Source organism: Carassius gibelio, chromosome A12 (genome assembly GCF_023724105.1).
Source record: "Carassius gibelio isolate Cgi1373 ecotype wild population from Czech Republic chromosome A12, carGib1.2-hapl.c, whole genome shotgun sequence".
Taxonomy (NCBI): Eukaryota; Metazoa; Chordata; class Actinopteri; order Cypriniformes; family Cyprinidae; genus Carassius; species Carassius gibelio.
In genome coordinates, this window is record NC_068382.1 from 9099627 (window position 1) to 9113473 (window position 13847).

The 13847-nt window shown below is 35.5% G+C and overlaps 2 protein-coding genes across 2 annotated transcripts; one reads left to right on the forward strand and one right to left on the reverse strand.

Moving 5' to 3' along the window:
- The first annotated feature begins 404 nt into the window (after positions 1-404).
- dcxr (dicarbonyl/L-xylulose reductase) lies at positions 405-5480 on the forward strand. Its single transcript, XM_052611094.1, has 9 exons — positions 405-556; positions 625-720; positions 2585-2682; positions 2856-3010; positions 3090-3132; positions 3208-3307; positions 3390-3454; positions 4803-4920; positions 5219-5480. Exons 2-9 carry the CDS (start codon positions 669-671, stop codon positions 5320-5322), a joined length of 735 nt encoding a protein of 244 aa, XP_052467054.1. The 5' UTR covers positions 405-556; positions 625-668; the 3' UTR covers positions 5323-5480.
- A 2280-nt stretch (positions 5481-7760) lies between these two features.
- Positions 7761-13784, reverse strand: rac3b (Rac family small GTPase 3b). Its single transcript, XM_052611096.1, has 6 exons — positions 13285-13784; positions 11890-11961; positions 10927-11044; positions 9906-9968; positions 9634-9793; positions 7761-8453 (listed from the first exon to the last, which is right to left on the reverse strand). The coding sequence occupies exons 1-6, from the start codon at positions 13317-13319 to the stop codon at positions 8323-8325; spliced, it is 579 nt and encodes a 192-aa protein (XP_052467056.1). The 5' UTR covers positions 13320-13784; the 3' UTR covers positions 7761-8322.
- Positions 13785-13847: the final 63 nt, after the last annotated feature.

A 13847-nucleotide genomic window follows, 5' to 3' on the forward strand; every position in this document is an offset into this window, starting at 1 on the left:
GTATATACAAATAAATTACCCACCACAGAATTCCTGTAGCTTAATCAGGGTTTGACAAAATATTCCTTTAAAGTTGCTTATTCTTACTAATGCATGACAGTGAATTACTTTGCTCTCAAATCTTGATATTTTAGAAATATAATGATCTTTAAGGACCCCATAGAAACCGTTCAAGATGCTTACTCTGCTTGTTATTTTAAGATATAAGAATGTCTTTGACTTTATATTATAGTGATTATAAAAAATGCAGGTTTACAGAAGATTTCAATTCCAGTCCTGTCCTTCATAAGGGGCCACGAAAAAGAAGCACTTGCCTTATGATTATTTGCCCATAGTCCATACTAACAATATTAATCATTAATGAAAACTAAACTGAAACTAGAAACTGTATGAACTGTGAATTGCCTTCTGTCGTGGAAGGGGATCTTCACATCTATAACAAGATTATATAAAAAAACTACAGCATTATGTGAGGAGGTCATGTGACAAGCACAGATACTCTTTCCTGTCCAGAGTGAACTTCGCTCAGACAAACACACTTCAGATTTAAACGGAGGTTTGTAGAGAATCATTAAGCTTTCGTGCAACGTTGTGTGCGCTGTTAAACACGTGTTTCTCCTGCAGTGTTTGCGCGTGACGCTTCTCGACTTGTGCTGCATCAAGAAAGTATGGAGATCACATTTAGCGGGAAGCGTGCTTTGGTGACAGGAGCTGGCAAAGGTAGGCTTTCATACTTAAAGGGACATTTTCCCTTCTGAAGACAAACACACTAACTGCTAATTCCAGTCTGAGCTGGTTTTAGCAGGTCAGCAGGTTGGTCACTTCTTGAACTGGTCAGGCTAAATGAATAAATTTAAATGTAATGTATTGTAAATGTCAGGACCCAACCAGCTTACCCACGTGAACAAAAACACCATAGTAATTTATAGTAAATATTGTTTTGAACCATATTATCAGCGTTGGGGAAAGTTACTTTTAAAAGTAATGAGTTATAATATCGAGTTAGTTCCTAAAAATGTAACCGATTACTGTTACTTAGTTACTTTTTATTGAAAGTAGCGTAATGCCTTACATTATTTTTGCGTTACATTTTCAGTCTGGGGCAGGGCTTGCATTTTTGCTTTTAATATAAAAAAGTTGTATGAACATAAAAACCCTTTCACACCAAAAGCTAAATGAATAAGTGTCTAGCTGAAGAGAAAGTAAATTCACATCTGTACAATAGGAGAAAACACAAAAGAAGAAAGTTCAACACACTTGAGCTATGAAAAAACAAGCACAAATGTAGAGTCTAGAGTCATTCTTTGCTTATTAGTATGGTTGAATTGGATCATTGAACGACAGCAGCAAAGACACAGATTAATAAAATGGTATTAAATACATATACACTATATTTATGTAATTTAACATTTAATTATTGCAGGTTTGCATCACATTCTAAATAGCATTTCATTGTTTTATTAATTTTGTGGAATGCTTCATCTATTTTTTGCGAGTGAGATTAATGCATTAATCTCATTAATTAGTGCATGTAAGCATTTATTCTAGTGACCTCTTACTCCCAGTTTCTCTCAATATGGTGACAGAATAGCTATTAATCAATAATGGGGGGGGGGAACTCATATATTTTCTTGTAAATTAAAAAGTAATGGGTTACTTGTTACTTGGAAAAAAAAGTAATCTGATTATACATAGCTCACTTTACTTGTAATGCCTTACCCTCAACACTGCATACTATAGTAAAGCACTTGTATAAGTTTGTTGTGCTAATTCTATAGTTGATGTGATAATATAACAAATATAGTAATATAAACAAATGACAATACTGTTTTAACAACTATAGGGTATATTATACTACACTTTACCCTAGTAAAAACTAAAGTATACTACAGTACTTATTACAGTTTATCAGTTCACTATAGTTAATACTATAGTATGACGTAGCATTCTTTAAATGTTGTAAATACTATATAATATATACAGTAGAGTACACTTTACTATAGTATGATTTTAAAAACGCTATAGTATTTACTATAAATGAATAGAGTATTTTTTCATATGCTGGTTTTAGCTGTTTGTTTAACTTTATTTATTCTTCCTTAACATTAAAACAAATTTATAACATTAAAGAAGATACTTTAACATACAGTGGAAGTCAGTGGTAACCAAGACAGTTTAGTTACTGTATATGTATGTGGATAAAGTCAGATATACATATAGTTGTTGTTAACTGAAATTATTAATTTGTTGTTGTGATATCGAGAATTAAGAAACCTATGAAGTTTTGTTTAATTTATAATAATTGCTGTTTAGTGAGTTATATCACTGCATAGAAATGACCAGGTTAACATTTTGACTTTGAAGTAAAAGTCATGGCACATTACTTATGCATAACACAGAGAACACAATACTCTTAAAATGTCTTCTTTTGTGTTCAACAGAATTTTTTGTGAGCTCTTCGTTTAAAAGTGCATAGTCACATCTGCATAATGAGTGCATAGGATGCATGCTTTGAACTCTCCGAATGAGTCGTGTTGAGTGTAATGATACACCAGATCGTTGACTTTCCCTCAATGTCTCCTAGGGATCGGACGGGCCACGGCACTGGCTCTGGCTCGCTGTGGGTCAGAGGTCACGGCTGTCACACGCACTAAGGCTGACCTGGATAGCCTGGTGCAGGAGGTAATGACCCCTCGGTCACGGTCCAACTCATCCCGAGACAAAACCCTAAGGATCTATTGTCTCCCAGCATGCATCAGCATTCGTCTGCATCCCTGCTGCTCTTTTACGCTTTATAGGTCTCATTCAGGCAGACTGTGACAATGCACAATCTCTTTAATGCTTTTGATCCCCAGTGTCCCTCCATCAAGCCGGTCTGCGTGGACCTGTCAGACTGGGATGCCACAGAGCGGGCGCTGAAAGACGTCGGTCCGGTGGACCTCCTGGTGAACAATGCAGCCTACCCTAATCTTCAGCCCTTCCTGGAAGTCACGCCAGATCAGTTAAACATGTAGGGCTTTGGAATATCACTCACACGCTATCGTTTGTGTTTTAAAATGGTTGGAGTGCATTTCTGGCTGCTTTCGCAGGTCTTTCAATGTCAACGTGAAAGCTGCACTTCATGTTGCCCAAGTAAGAAGACAATCTCATAATGAGTTGTGCAAATGCTAGATACACTTTTAATGGTGTTGTGTGCATTTATTGTAGATCGTGGCTAGAGGAATGAAGGCCAGGGGAAGTGGAGGATCCATTGTGAACATCTCGAGTCAAGCATCACAGTGTGCCCTGAAAGAGCATGCTGTATACTGTGAGTCAAACGTCAAATCGTGGAAACCTGGATACATTGCCTCTGCACTTTTGAAATGATGGTTTGAAGGTGTTTTTCGCAGGTGCCACTAAAGCAGCGCTGGACATGCTGACCAGAGTGATGGCGCTGGAGTTAGGGCCGCATCAGGTTCGTCTCTCCTCGTTGCTTAGAAAATCATGATTTGGAGTCCAGAGTTTGGTCGGATCATGTTTATGAAATCTGTCAGACACTGAGCTCGTTATATGTTGTTTACAGCTTTGAGAAATTAAATTGGACATTGTCTTTCCAGGAGGCTTCAAGCCAATCAACAAGCTCCCTCTTAAACACATCAATCTGACTGCTAAGTGTCTCGTGGGTGATTACGTGTGCTTTATAATTACTTGAAGAAGTGGCTGTAATTGCTGACAGATAATGATGCATATTCATGTCAAAGTTGTTTGTGTATCGCCATAAATTATGGGGTTGGGTGGTATGTTAATTTAGATTTTGTTGCTGTTCCTAATTGATTGGACAGCAGAGTACACATTCTTCAGATTCCAGGAATGTCAGATTAATGAAACTCATGATACTTTTTATCTTAACTCATGATGAGGACATATATACAATGCAGTATTTATTTTTCTCTTTAGAGCTACATGTGATTAATGAACCAAGTTAGCTTGAATGCAGTTGTTACCCTTTTCATGAAAATTGAAACATGATCATCATGAGTTATGATTTTATCTTTATATAATAATAATAATAATAATAATAATAATAGACAGAAAATACAGTCACATGCGTAACAGGGCAGTTTTAATTACCAAGTTTGGTGTATTTTCTGTTTTTATATTTTTTTAATTTGTTATGAATATAATGATGTTATTGTAATTATTAATATCCTTATTATTATTGTTGTCTTCATATTATAATAATAATTTGAAAAATAATATATTTTAAATTTAAATTTTTTAAATTTAATATTTAAAATCTAAAAACTCCAAAATAGTTTGCAGTTAAAATGACTCATTTTGGTGTATTTTTATTTATCTTTTTAAATTTGTATTATTATTATTATTATTATTATTATGTTGGTTTGTAGTTATTGGTAAACATTTACCACAAATGAATGCATTTTTTACAAAAAATAATAGTATAAATTATTTTTATCATTATTATATGGTAAACCTAAACTAAAAGCTAAATTTAACAATATTAATATTAATAACAATAATTTTTCTGTTTTTATAACTATTATTATATTAAAAAAAACTTTTTTATATGGTCGTTATATTATTATTATTATCATTATTTAAAAAAATACATTAATATTATGAAATAGAAAACTTAAACTTGCCATAATAATGATGATGATGTTATTATTATGGTTAAAGTCAAATTTGATTTAAAAAGGACAAATCTAAGATCAAATATTTGCCAGTTTTCTGTATATGAGATGGATAACTATATTCAGTGATGTGAATTCAGCTTGTCTTATGTAACGTGACCTCGACAGATCAGAGTAAACTCAGTGAACCCGACCGTAGTGATGACTAGGATGGGAAAGATTGCATGGAGTGACCCAGAAAAAGCCAAAAGCATGACGTCACGCATCCCACTGGGGAAGTTTGCAGGTAAGTGTGATTGTCTGTAGGTCAGCGATGAAACGTTTCCATCATCAAGAGTAAACAATAAATCTCCAGTGCAGTCAAACTGTTCCTCTCTTGGGTTATTTAATGCCTCTCTTTCTGCATTTGAGATTTAAAGCAGATTGTGTAAGCCTGTTTTAGTGACATCAGTGGCAGATTGTGAAACTTTGACGCTTATGAAACACCAGAATGTCCAAGGCTGTCAACAACCACAGACTCTAGTGATTTTGGTTTGTGTAGCGTGTTTCTGTTTGACAAGCATCTTTCTTATCGTGTTGTTTAGAAGTGGAGGATGTGGTGAACTCCATCCTCTTCCTCCTCAGCGATAAGAGCGCCATGACCAACGGGGTGATCCTGCCCGTGGATGGAGGTTTTCTGGCTTGCTAAGAGCAAACATCATAATGCACGGGTGAATGAGGTGGAATGATGTCTGTAACCGGTTACTACATATCTGTTCCTCACACAAAGCTATCGTATGGCTTGGATTACAGCGCATCTGCTTCCTCTTTTGAGTTTTTAATAAATGGAAAAAAGAGCAGTGTGAACATTCTGCTGAATATCTCCTTTTGCATTACACAAAATAGACATGTATAAACAGATAAATAGATATGTCCTGTGCAGCCAATAGAGATCAGTTTTAACACCGCTGTTATTTTAGTATCATTGATATACTACTATAATTTTGATTCATATTTTGTCATTTCTGTTTTCATTTAAATTTTAGTTGTTTTAGTAATTTAGTTTTTTTGTCTATATGTCTATCTTTTTTTCTTACATTTTTGTTAAAATAAGAAATTAGAAACTTAAGTTGAATAAGTTTAAAAATTATTTTAAAAATGTATGTTATTTTATTTCAGTTAACATTTATTTCAAGTAATTTTTTTTTAAGGTTTAATTTTTCATAATAATAATCATCCTGATTCACACTCACTCATGCACAATGTAATGATTAAATCCAGATTTTCCCGACCAAATTTTGAACTTTTAATCAAGTCATGTCAGTTTAATTTGTATGGCACTTTACACAATACAGTTGTTTTTCAAAGCAGATTTACAGAAAATCATGTTGTTAATGTTTATATCTTATTATTTTGTTGCCATATAATTGCATTTAGCAGATTACAGCTGGATGATACTGTAGTTTGCATTTTGCAGCTATATAAACAATCAAGCAGTTAAGTTTATGCTAAACATTATTTTTTGCTTTATGTGAGTGCACTGTATGTATGTAGATTAAGTTGATTATACTTAAACAGTATATCTTTATACTGTGCAATAATATGATTTACATTTTGCAGTGATATCAACGATCACACACCTGAGATTTGCTATATTACTATTTATTTTAATAACAAAAGGGCCTCAACTGAAAATTAAAAATGTATTCGCTGTGATTAAACTGCTCACACAAATAGAAGACGCATTTGATGTTTAAAGCATTGCAAATGACCGTATTAAAAAATAGTTTTGGTCTTCTTGCATTTACAGGACTTGCGATATAATGCACAAGGTCATCATTATACTTTTGTGGTAATTTCTTGAAATGAATGAACGCAGAGAGTCAAATGAAGGGTAAAACATGAATAGATTTATTAATTAATGCATTGATAATCTAAAACATTTTGTAAATATACTATTTTACATCATGGAAATGTCTTTTGGCATCTATGAAGATCTTTTTTTTTTTTTTGCATTTTGAGAGTTATTTACAAAGTCAGGTGAGAGAAAGGACGGATGCAGGATACTGTTTGTGATCATGTAGACTCACAACCACGTCACAGACGAACGCCTACACTCACACCACATGCAGACACAAATTAACTTCAAAATCAGGAACAAATGCCCATGCATGCCCTTCAGTTACAGACACGGTCAGGCTTCTGGTTGTGGCATGCAACTCACTCGTACACACACACTGATGGACATTTGTTCAGACAGAGACTTCAGATCGTGAAGCTGTACCAGAAAACCCTTCATCCATGGTTTATCAGTACATAGAAAGCTAGAAAAGAAAGAAAATCCAAAACCAGTGTATTCACAAGCTGCATCGATTAGTTTGTATCAACATAAATGTGCAAGTTTCACAGTTTCCCTCCTCAGAGTTTGGAACGGCCCAGTTGTTAAAGAGTTGAAAAGAAGAAAACATCTAGTGTTCATAAATGCATGAGGCTTTAAAGTCAACATGAAATCAAACGGACCCTATTTCAGTTCTTCAGCGATGCACGTTATTCCAAAATCTTTTTCCAAATGACAATATTCCCAGCTAACAGAGAGTTCTGCAAAGTTATGAACAAATGTTCTTCCAGTGACATTATTACAGTGTTCATTCAGAGTTATCAGGTCTTTAATAATGTTAGCAGAAACATTTAATTCTGAAACATTCAAATGTAACATTCCCATAATTTTTGCAAAATGATACAATGGAATGTTCCCTTAATAGAAAAAAATTATAATAACAAGGAACTCTAGCTTGAATAACATTCCAGAAAAAGTTAAATGCAAGAAAACATGTTTTTCCTGTAGTATTAATTCAGTGTTCATTCAGCATCTTTAATAATGTTCTAAAATGTTACCATAAAAATGATACATCATTCATGGAACGTTTGGTTTCTGAAACATTCTGTTTTTTAAATGTAACCACTTGTTTCAGAACGTTCGGCGAACATTCAAACGTAACATTCTCATAATGTTTGCAAAATGATAAAACGTAACGTAGCATAACTAAGAAATCAAAAACGTATTAAAACATTCAAAAACACTGGAGAACATAAGGTTATATATATATATATATATATATATATATATATATATATATATATATATATATATATATATATATATATATATATATATATATATAAAACTTAGTGAGAAGGTATGCAAAACGTTAACCCTTCCATGACCACCGACACTTCTCACATTCCAAACATTTGCAACATTTCTTTTTCACTGAATATCCTGTTATGTCTCACGAATGTGGTTTCATGTTGACTTTAATGCCGTCAGCAATGCTAATACTGCGAATGGTTAGCTTTATACACGATTCCATTTCTTTGACAGGCTTCCTTTACAACACCAAGAAACACTTCCTTACAGTATGTCAACAATTACACCGTACCACTAAAACTTCTCATCTAAACGATCTGAAATGGAATATTACGTCTCTGGGCGTGTGAGGCTGTGAAGAACTAAAACAAACGTCATCTACAACAAGGTTTCCCTCCGACTGGACGCATCTAGCCAATGGTTCATCTTCATGTAATGTGCATTAGAACTTGATGGACGGCTGTCACCGAACCTGTGAGAGTAGTACAGTATATTCTCCAAGAGGCTGATTAAAAATATTGTAGTTTTGTGTGGAGTGCCAGGAACTGTTGTGGCGTTTACTCAGAAGAGAGTGCAGCGCTTGCCGCGTTTTTTGACGGGTGGAGGGCAGAGGACGGCGCGGATGGCTTCGTCAAATACAGTCTTTAGACCGCGCTGAGTCAAAGCAGAACACTCCAGATACTTCACTGCACCTGCGGCATAAAGACAAGACAAGACGGATGAAATGCCTGCTTCTTTTTAAACATTTGTTCTACTTGGAAGAGTTTTACTTGAGGAAACAACAAAAAATAAATACTTCAAAATAAAAATGCTCATCAACAAAAGTTTTCGGTTTTCAGTCAAAACACATTTGAAAAATAAGAAATGAAGACCGCCATAATATTAGTGTTGTAATTTTACAGCTGTAATGTAATATACAATTATTGTTGTTATATATATTATTACAATAGTAATATTTATTTCGTTTGCATTTATATTTTTATTTATTCATAACCAAACAACAAGCAAACACCTCAAACCTGTTAAAAAAAAAAAAAAAAAAAACACATTTTGAATCCCAATTGCATTTTTCTCCTCACAAATCTTAGAGCATTTTTCTCTTAAAATTTTTTTTTGGGGGGTGGGTAACATTTTTGTAATGTTTTTGAAAGAAGTCTCTTAAGTTTATCTAAGGCTTCATCTAACTGATCAAAACACAGTTAAAACTATACTATTGTGACAATATTACTATATATACACTTGTAATATTATGAAAATTTCAAATAACTGTTAAATTGTGAATTTATAGTAAAATAAGATTTCAATCCTGTATTTTCAGCACCATTCCTCCAGTCTTCAGTGTCACATGATCTTTAGAAATCATGAAAACACACAATTCATATGAAATAAAAAACATTTGTAACATTATGAATCTCTTTACTTTCACTTTTGATAAATTTAATGCATCCTCATTTTTAAACCGTACCAAGCCCAAACCTTTGAACGGTAATGTGTAGTGAATAAACTCCAGAGACCATTGATTATCAGAGGTGTTGGTCTCGCCAAAGTCAGCTTTTTACGGTTTCTGGCAGGCTTTGAGAAAATGGTCACACTCAGCTTCTAGCAGCATCCAGAGCATGACCACAAAGAGCCTTTCTCTCCGGCTGACGGAGGAAAAGCCATTGTGTTTTCTGCACATCTTCCTCCGGCTGCCATTCCTCCCCAACGCTCCCGGCTCACGCTGGACCTGAACCACTAAGACAATGGGCATCTTTGTGCGTCCCACTGCACGGACAGCATGACCAGCGTCCCACTCACACACAGAACCCTGCTCAATAAATGCAGACAGAAACAAGCTGCGCTAGAGGACGTCCAGTGTTTCTCTCTACGCACCGATCTCTCGGGCCATGGCCAGACCCTGAGGGTAGGTGATGGGCGACAGCTTTTTGTCCCGCAGCCTCTCGATGGTGTCCTTATCATCTCGCAGATCCAGTTTGGTGCCAACTAGGATGATGGGTGTGTTGGGGCAGTGATGTCGCACCTCGGGGTACCACTGGGGCATAGAAAGTTACAGTCCTATATTACATTCTAGTATCAAAAGTATATTATAATGAATACAGTTCCATTGTATGAAAAAAGAAAACAGAAAAATGAGTTGCACCAACCTTTGCACGGACGTTCTCAAAGGATGCTGGGCTCACCAATGAGAAGCATATCAAAAACACATCCTGTAGAGAAAACGGAGGGAAAACTGTTTTTAATGATATTCGCAACCCCACTTTAATCTGCATCATATCTACTGAATGAAGTCCAAGACTTGATTTCTACTCATTTTGATGGGCTGAATCCAAAAATAGTGTCTGATTTGCTCGAGCACGTCACCCTTTCTAATAAAACATGCATTTTAACTACCGTTTGTAAAGGAAAGAAGTCTTGTATTATTCTTTAATCCTTGGACAAACTGCCACAAAGACATGATTCCTGAAAATTCTTCACTCTTATTTTGTGGAGAAACGGATATCTCTCTCTCTCTTTTTTTTTGCTTCTTATATATGTATATTATACACACACGCATTTATATACTGTGTGTGTGTGTCTGTGTCCGTGTTTGTGTGTGTGTGTTTGTGTGTGTGTGTGTGTGTGTGTGTGTGTGTGTGTCTGTGTCCATGTGTGTGTGTGTGTGTGTGTGTGTGTGTGTGTGTGTGTGTGTGTGTGTGTGTGTGTGTGTGTGTGTGTGTGTGTGTGAAAAAGTCACATCACATAACATATGGGATATTTTTCAAATCAATCATTGCTTTTTGAAACATTTCTACATAACAGTAACAAACGAATAGATAGATAGATAGATAGATAGATAGATAGATAGATAGATAGATAGATAATAAATCTGAGTATTTTGTTGGTGATAATTTGAGCACGTAAATTATTATTTTGGTTGAATGTCCATGAAATTGTTAAACATGTATTTAAGAATCAAATTCCATTGACTTTTGAGGTAATACAAGTCAATTTTCTAAATTCTAAAGAATGCTTACAAGTATTTTGTTTTCTTGTAGAAATAAAACTGACTAAAAAGTTACTTTATGTGCTCATGTGTGTCCATGACAATGTGTGGAGACTATAATTCAGTTATTATAAAATATTATGAATATTATGAAATATAATGTAGAACTGAAAGACAGGCACCGTCTGCGGGTACGAGAGGGGACGGAGGCGATCGTAGTCTTCCTGTCCCGCTGTATCCCATAAGCCAAGGTTGACCGGTTTGCCATCGACCATCACATTGGCAGAGTAGTTATCAAACCTGAAAAACACACATTAACTTAATGCTCAATAAAACATGGCGAAACATTCAGAATGAGACAAATGGCATTGGAATTAGTCATCGCCGCCAAAACTGACTTCTATTCTGAGCCATTAACCATTTCCTGAACCCTCATCCATCTCTATGATGAATAAAGCAATTCCTCAGAATACATTCCTGAATGTCAGTGGGTTGGATCAGCTCACATTTTTGGAATATCTCCCTAGAAAGCTTTAGGATAGAGTTCATTAGATCGTTAGAATGCTCGATTAATTGTCTTTTTGAAATGTAAATCAATGCTGTCACATGCAATTCATGATAACAGCACATCAGGCCAAAGATCATCAGTGAGGACACAATACATCATGTGTCCAGTTAGAGCGACCAGGCACAAGGTTATTATCCCGGGGGGAAAATACATATATGAAAACAGAGGAATTATTAGGCTCGCTGAAACAGAAAACAAAGACAAATGCACTTTTTTTAGATGCTGTATCTGCAACATTGTCATTTATTTTGGCTTCATGAGGGTGTATAAAAACCATACAAAGATCATGTTTGAGAAAATGGTTTTTGTTCATCTTTCAATCATCATGGTATTGCAATGCATTATAGGTTTTGATCATAAAACGAAGCATTTAAATCTCATCTCATCTCATCTGAAAGACATTCTTAAAGACATTCTTGGAGATTTAGAGTGACGACTGATATTCGTGTCATTTTATGAAAGCATCTGTCTCACTATATCACACTGTATCACTTATAATTGCTTTTATATTTTGTCTAAAAGTTGAATAGACTGCTCAGTTTGAATCTTTTCGAGCAGATGTACACTTTATACTCACACTGTAGGGATGTACTCGCCAGGGAAGGCATTTGTGGTGTAGCTGATCAGGAGACAGGTTTTACCCACCGCCCTGAGGAAACACACACCAGAACGCTTAGATAGGTACTTCTGAGATGCATTAGTGTGCATATAAAAAACACTCACAGAAGGAGAGGAAATAATGGTGAGAAGAGCACTAAGTCATATAACATTATATGATGAACAAGGTTGCATCAAGTAAAAGTTGTTAATGCTGCTAGTGTGCTCTTTATGTGGATGTTAGTATGTCAGATAGTGACAGACCCTGTCCCAGATTCACACTCGCCTGAGGGCAACACACACACACACACACACACACAGAGAGAGCTCCATTACCAATGAAGCGCGCACTACGAGAGCGCTAGCCACTAAGAATTGTTCTTTTGAGTCGAATGAAGGACTCGTTTACGAATCGATTCTCGAATCACCACCTGACTGATTCGTTTAACCGAGCTGTTTTCTTTAAAAAACATGAAAAATACAAATATGTGATATGTGATAATGATGTCGATTTCATAAAGGTTATATTTTATATCAACCTTCTCATTATATATGTTTTATCCACAAATGGGCATTGAATAAACCCCCATGTACTAATTAATTCTAAGACCTCCACAAATCAACAGAAATTACAAATAATAGACTGTAAATTACTGTAAAGCCTTAAATAATTTATTTATATTTATTTATAGGGCACAAAATGTGGTAATTTATTACCAAGACGCCATTTACCATCTTTTATTATTCTTTTGATTTGTCTTTGTGTATCTTATAATTGCCTTAAAGTTTTACGCAATGACGCTTTGACGTAAAATAATAGCGAAGCATGTTTCTTTAAAAAGAACCGATTCGTAGAACGACTCGAAACTTCGCAGCACTAGACAGCAGGGGAAACTCTCGCTCACGTGCACGCGCTCCACACACTTCTCGTGCACACTCGCGCGCGTAAGAGGGAGTGGTAACCATAGCGTTTCTGCTTCAGGCTTTTGCCATTCAACATGGGTCACACTATTAAAACCACTCTCTGATACAGTGAACAAAAATGGCACATATCTGTTCAGAGCCCGTTCATTTAATGTCCAATAAACAATGCATCCTGTAAAGCCGCACGTGCATTACACTTCAAAATAATACAAGACAAGAAACAATTATTAATGTCTCGCGCTGCAAAGCATCCATTACAATAGCCATACAGATTCCGATATTTTAGTTTTACAAGCATTCTGCATACATGCACATGTTTAGCGTCAAATATATGATACAACGTTGAATAATAAAATGCAAATGCCAGATCTAGGAATGAATGAATTGCAATGCCAAACACGGGTTTTCCAAGGATGCTCCCTCTCCATCAGCTGCCAAAAACACTACTTACCCGTCGCCGACAACCACGCATTTAATAGCTTGCATTTGTGGAGAGGCAGTTTGCTTCACTTCACAGGAGTAAATGTGTTTTATTACGCCACAGCACCCACTTAACACGAGAAATGATAGATATCTGCACAAACACGGTCTCTGCCCTCTTTGCAGCAGCGCTTTTGACAGCGAACCTCACCGAGACTCTCCGGGAAAACCCGAGGAGATTTAAAGAGACAGGAGCCCACACAGCGTCGAATCATCGCTTACGAACAGGATTGAACAGTAGCTGCTGAACACCACGGAATATGTCCTACTATTAAAGTTTTTTATAGCAATTGTAACAGTTGGAGTTAAAAGACACTAAATATTTTATAAAAGTGGTAGGCTAGATGTTTGTCACGTGACCTTTCATCACTTATGCAAATATTTATTTATAGTACAGTATGTTTTACAAGTAGCAGAGGGTAAGGAATAAAAATAGTTCAATCAAAAAATGTAAACTGACTCTCCTTTTTTTTTTTTTTTTTGCTGTAGATTTTTTCTCCACGGCACCCATTCACTGCAGAGGATTCACTGGTG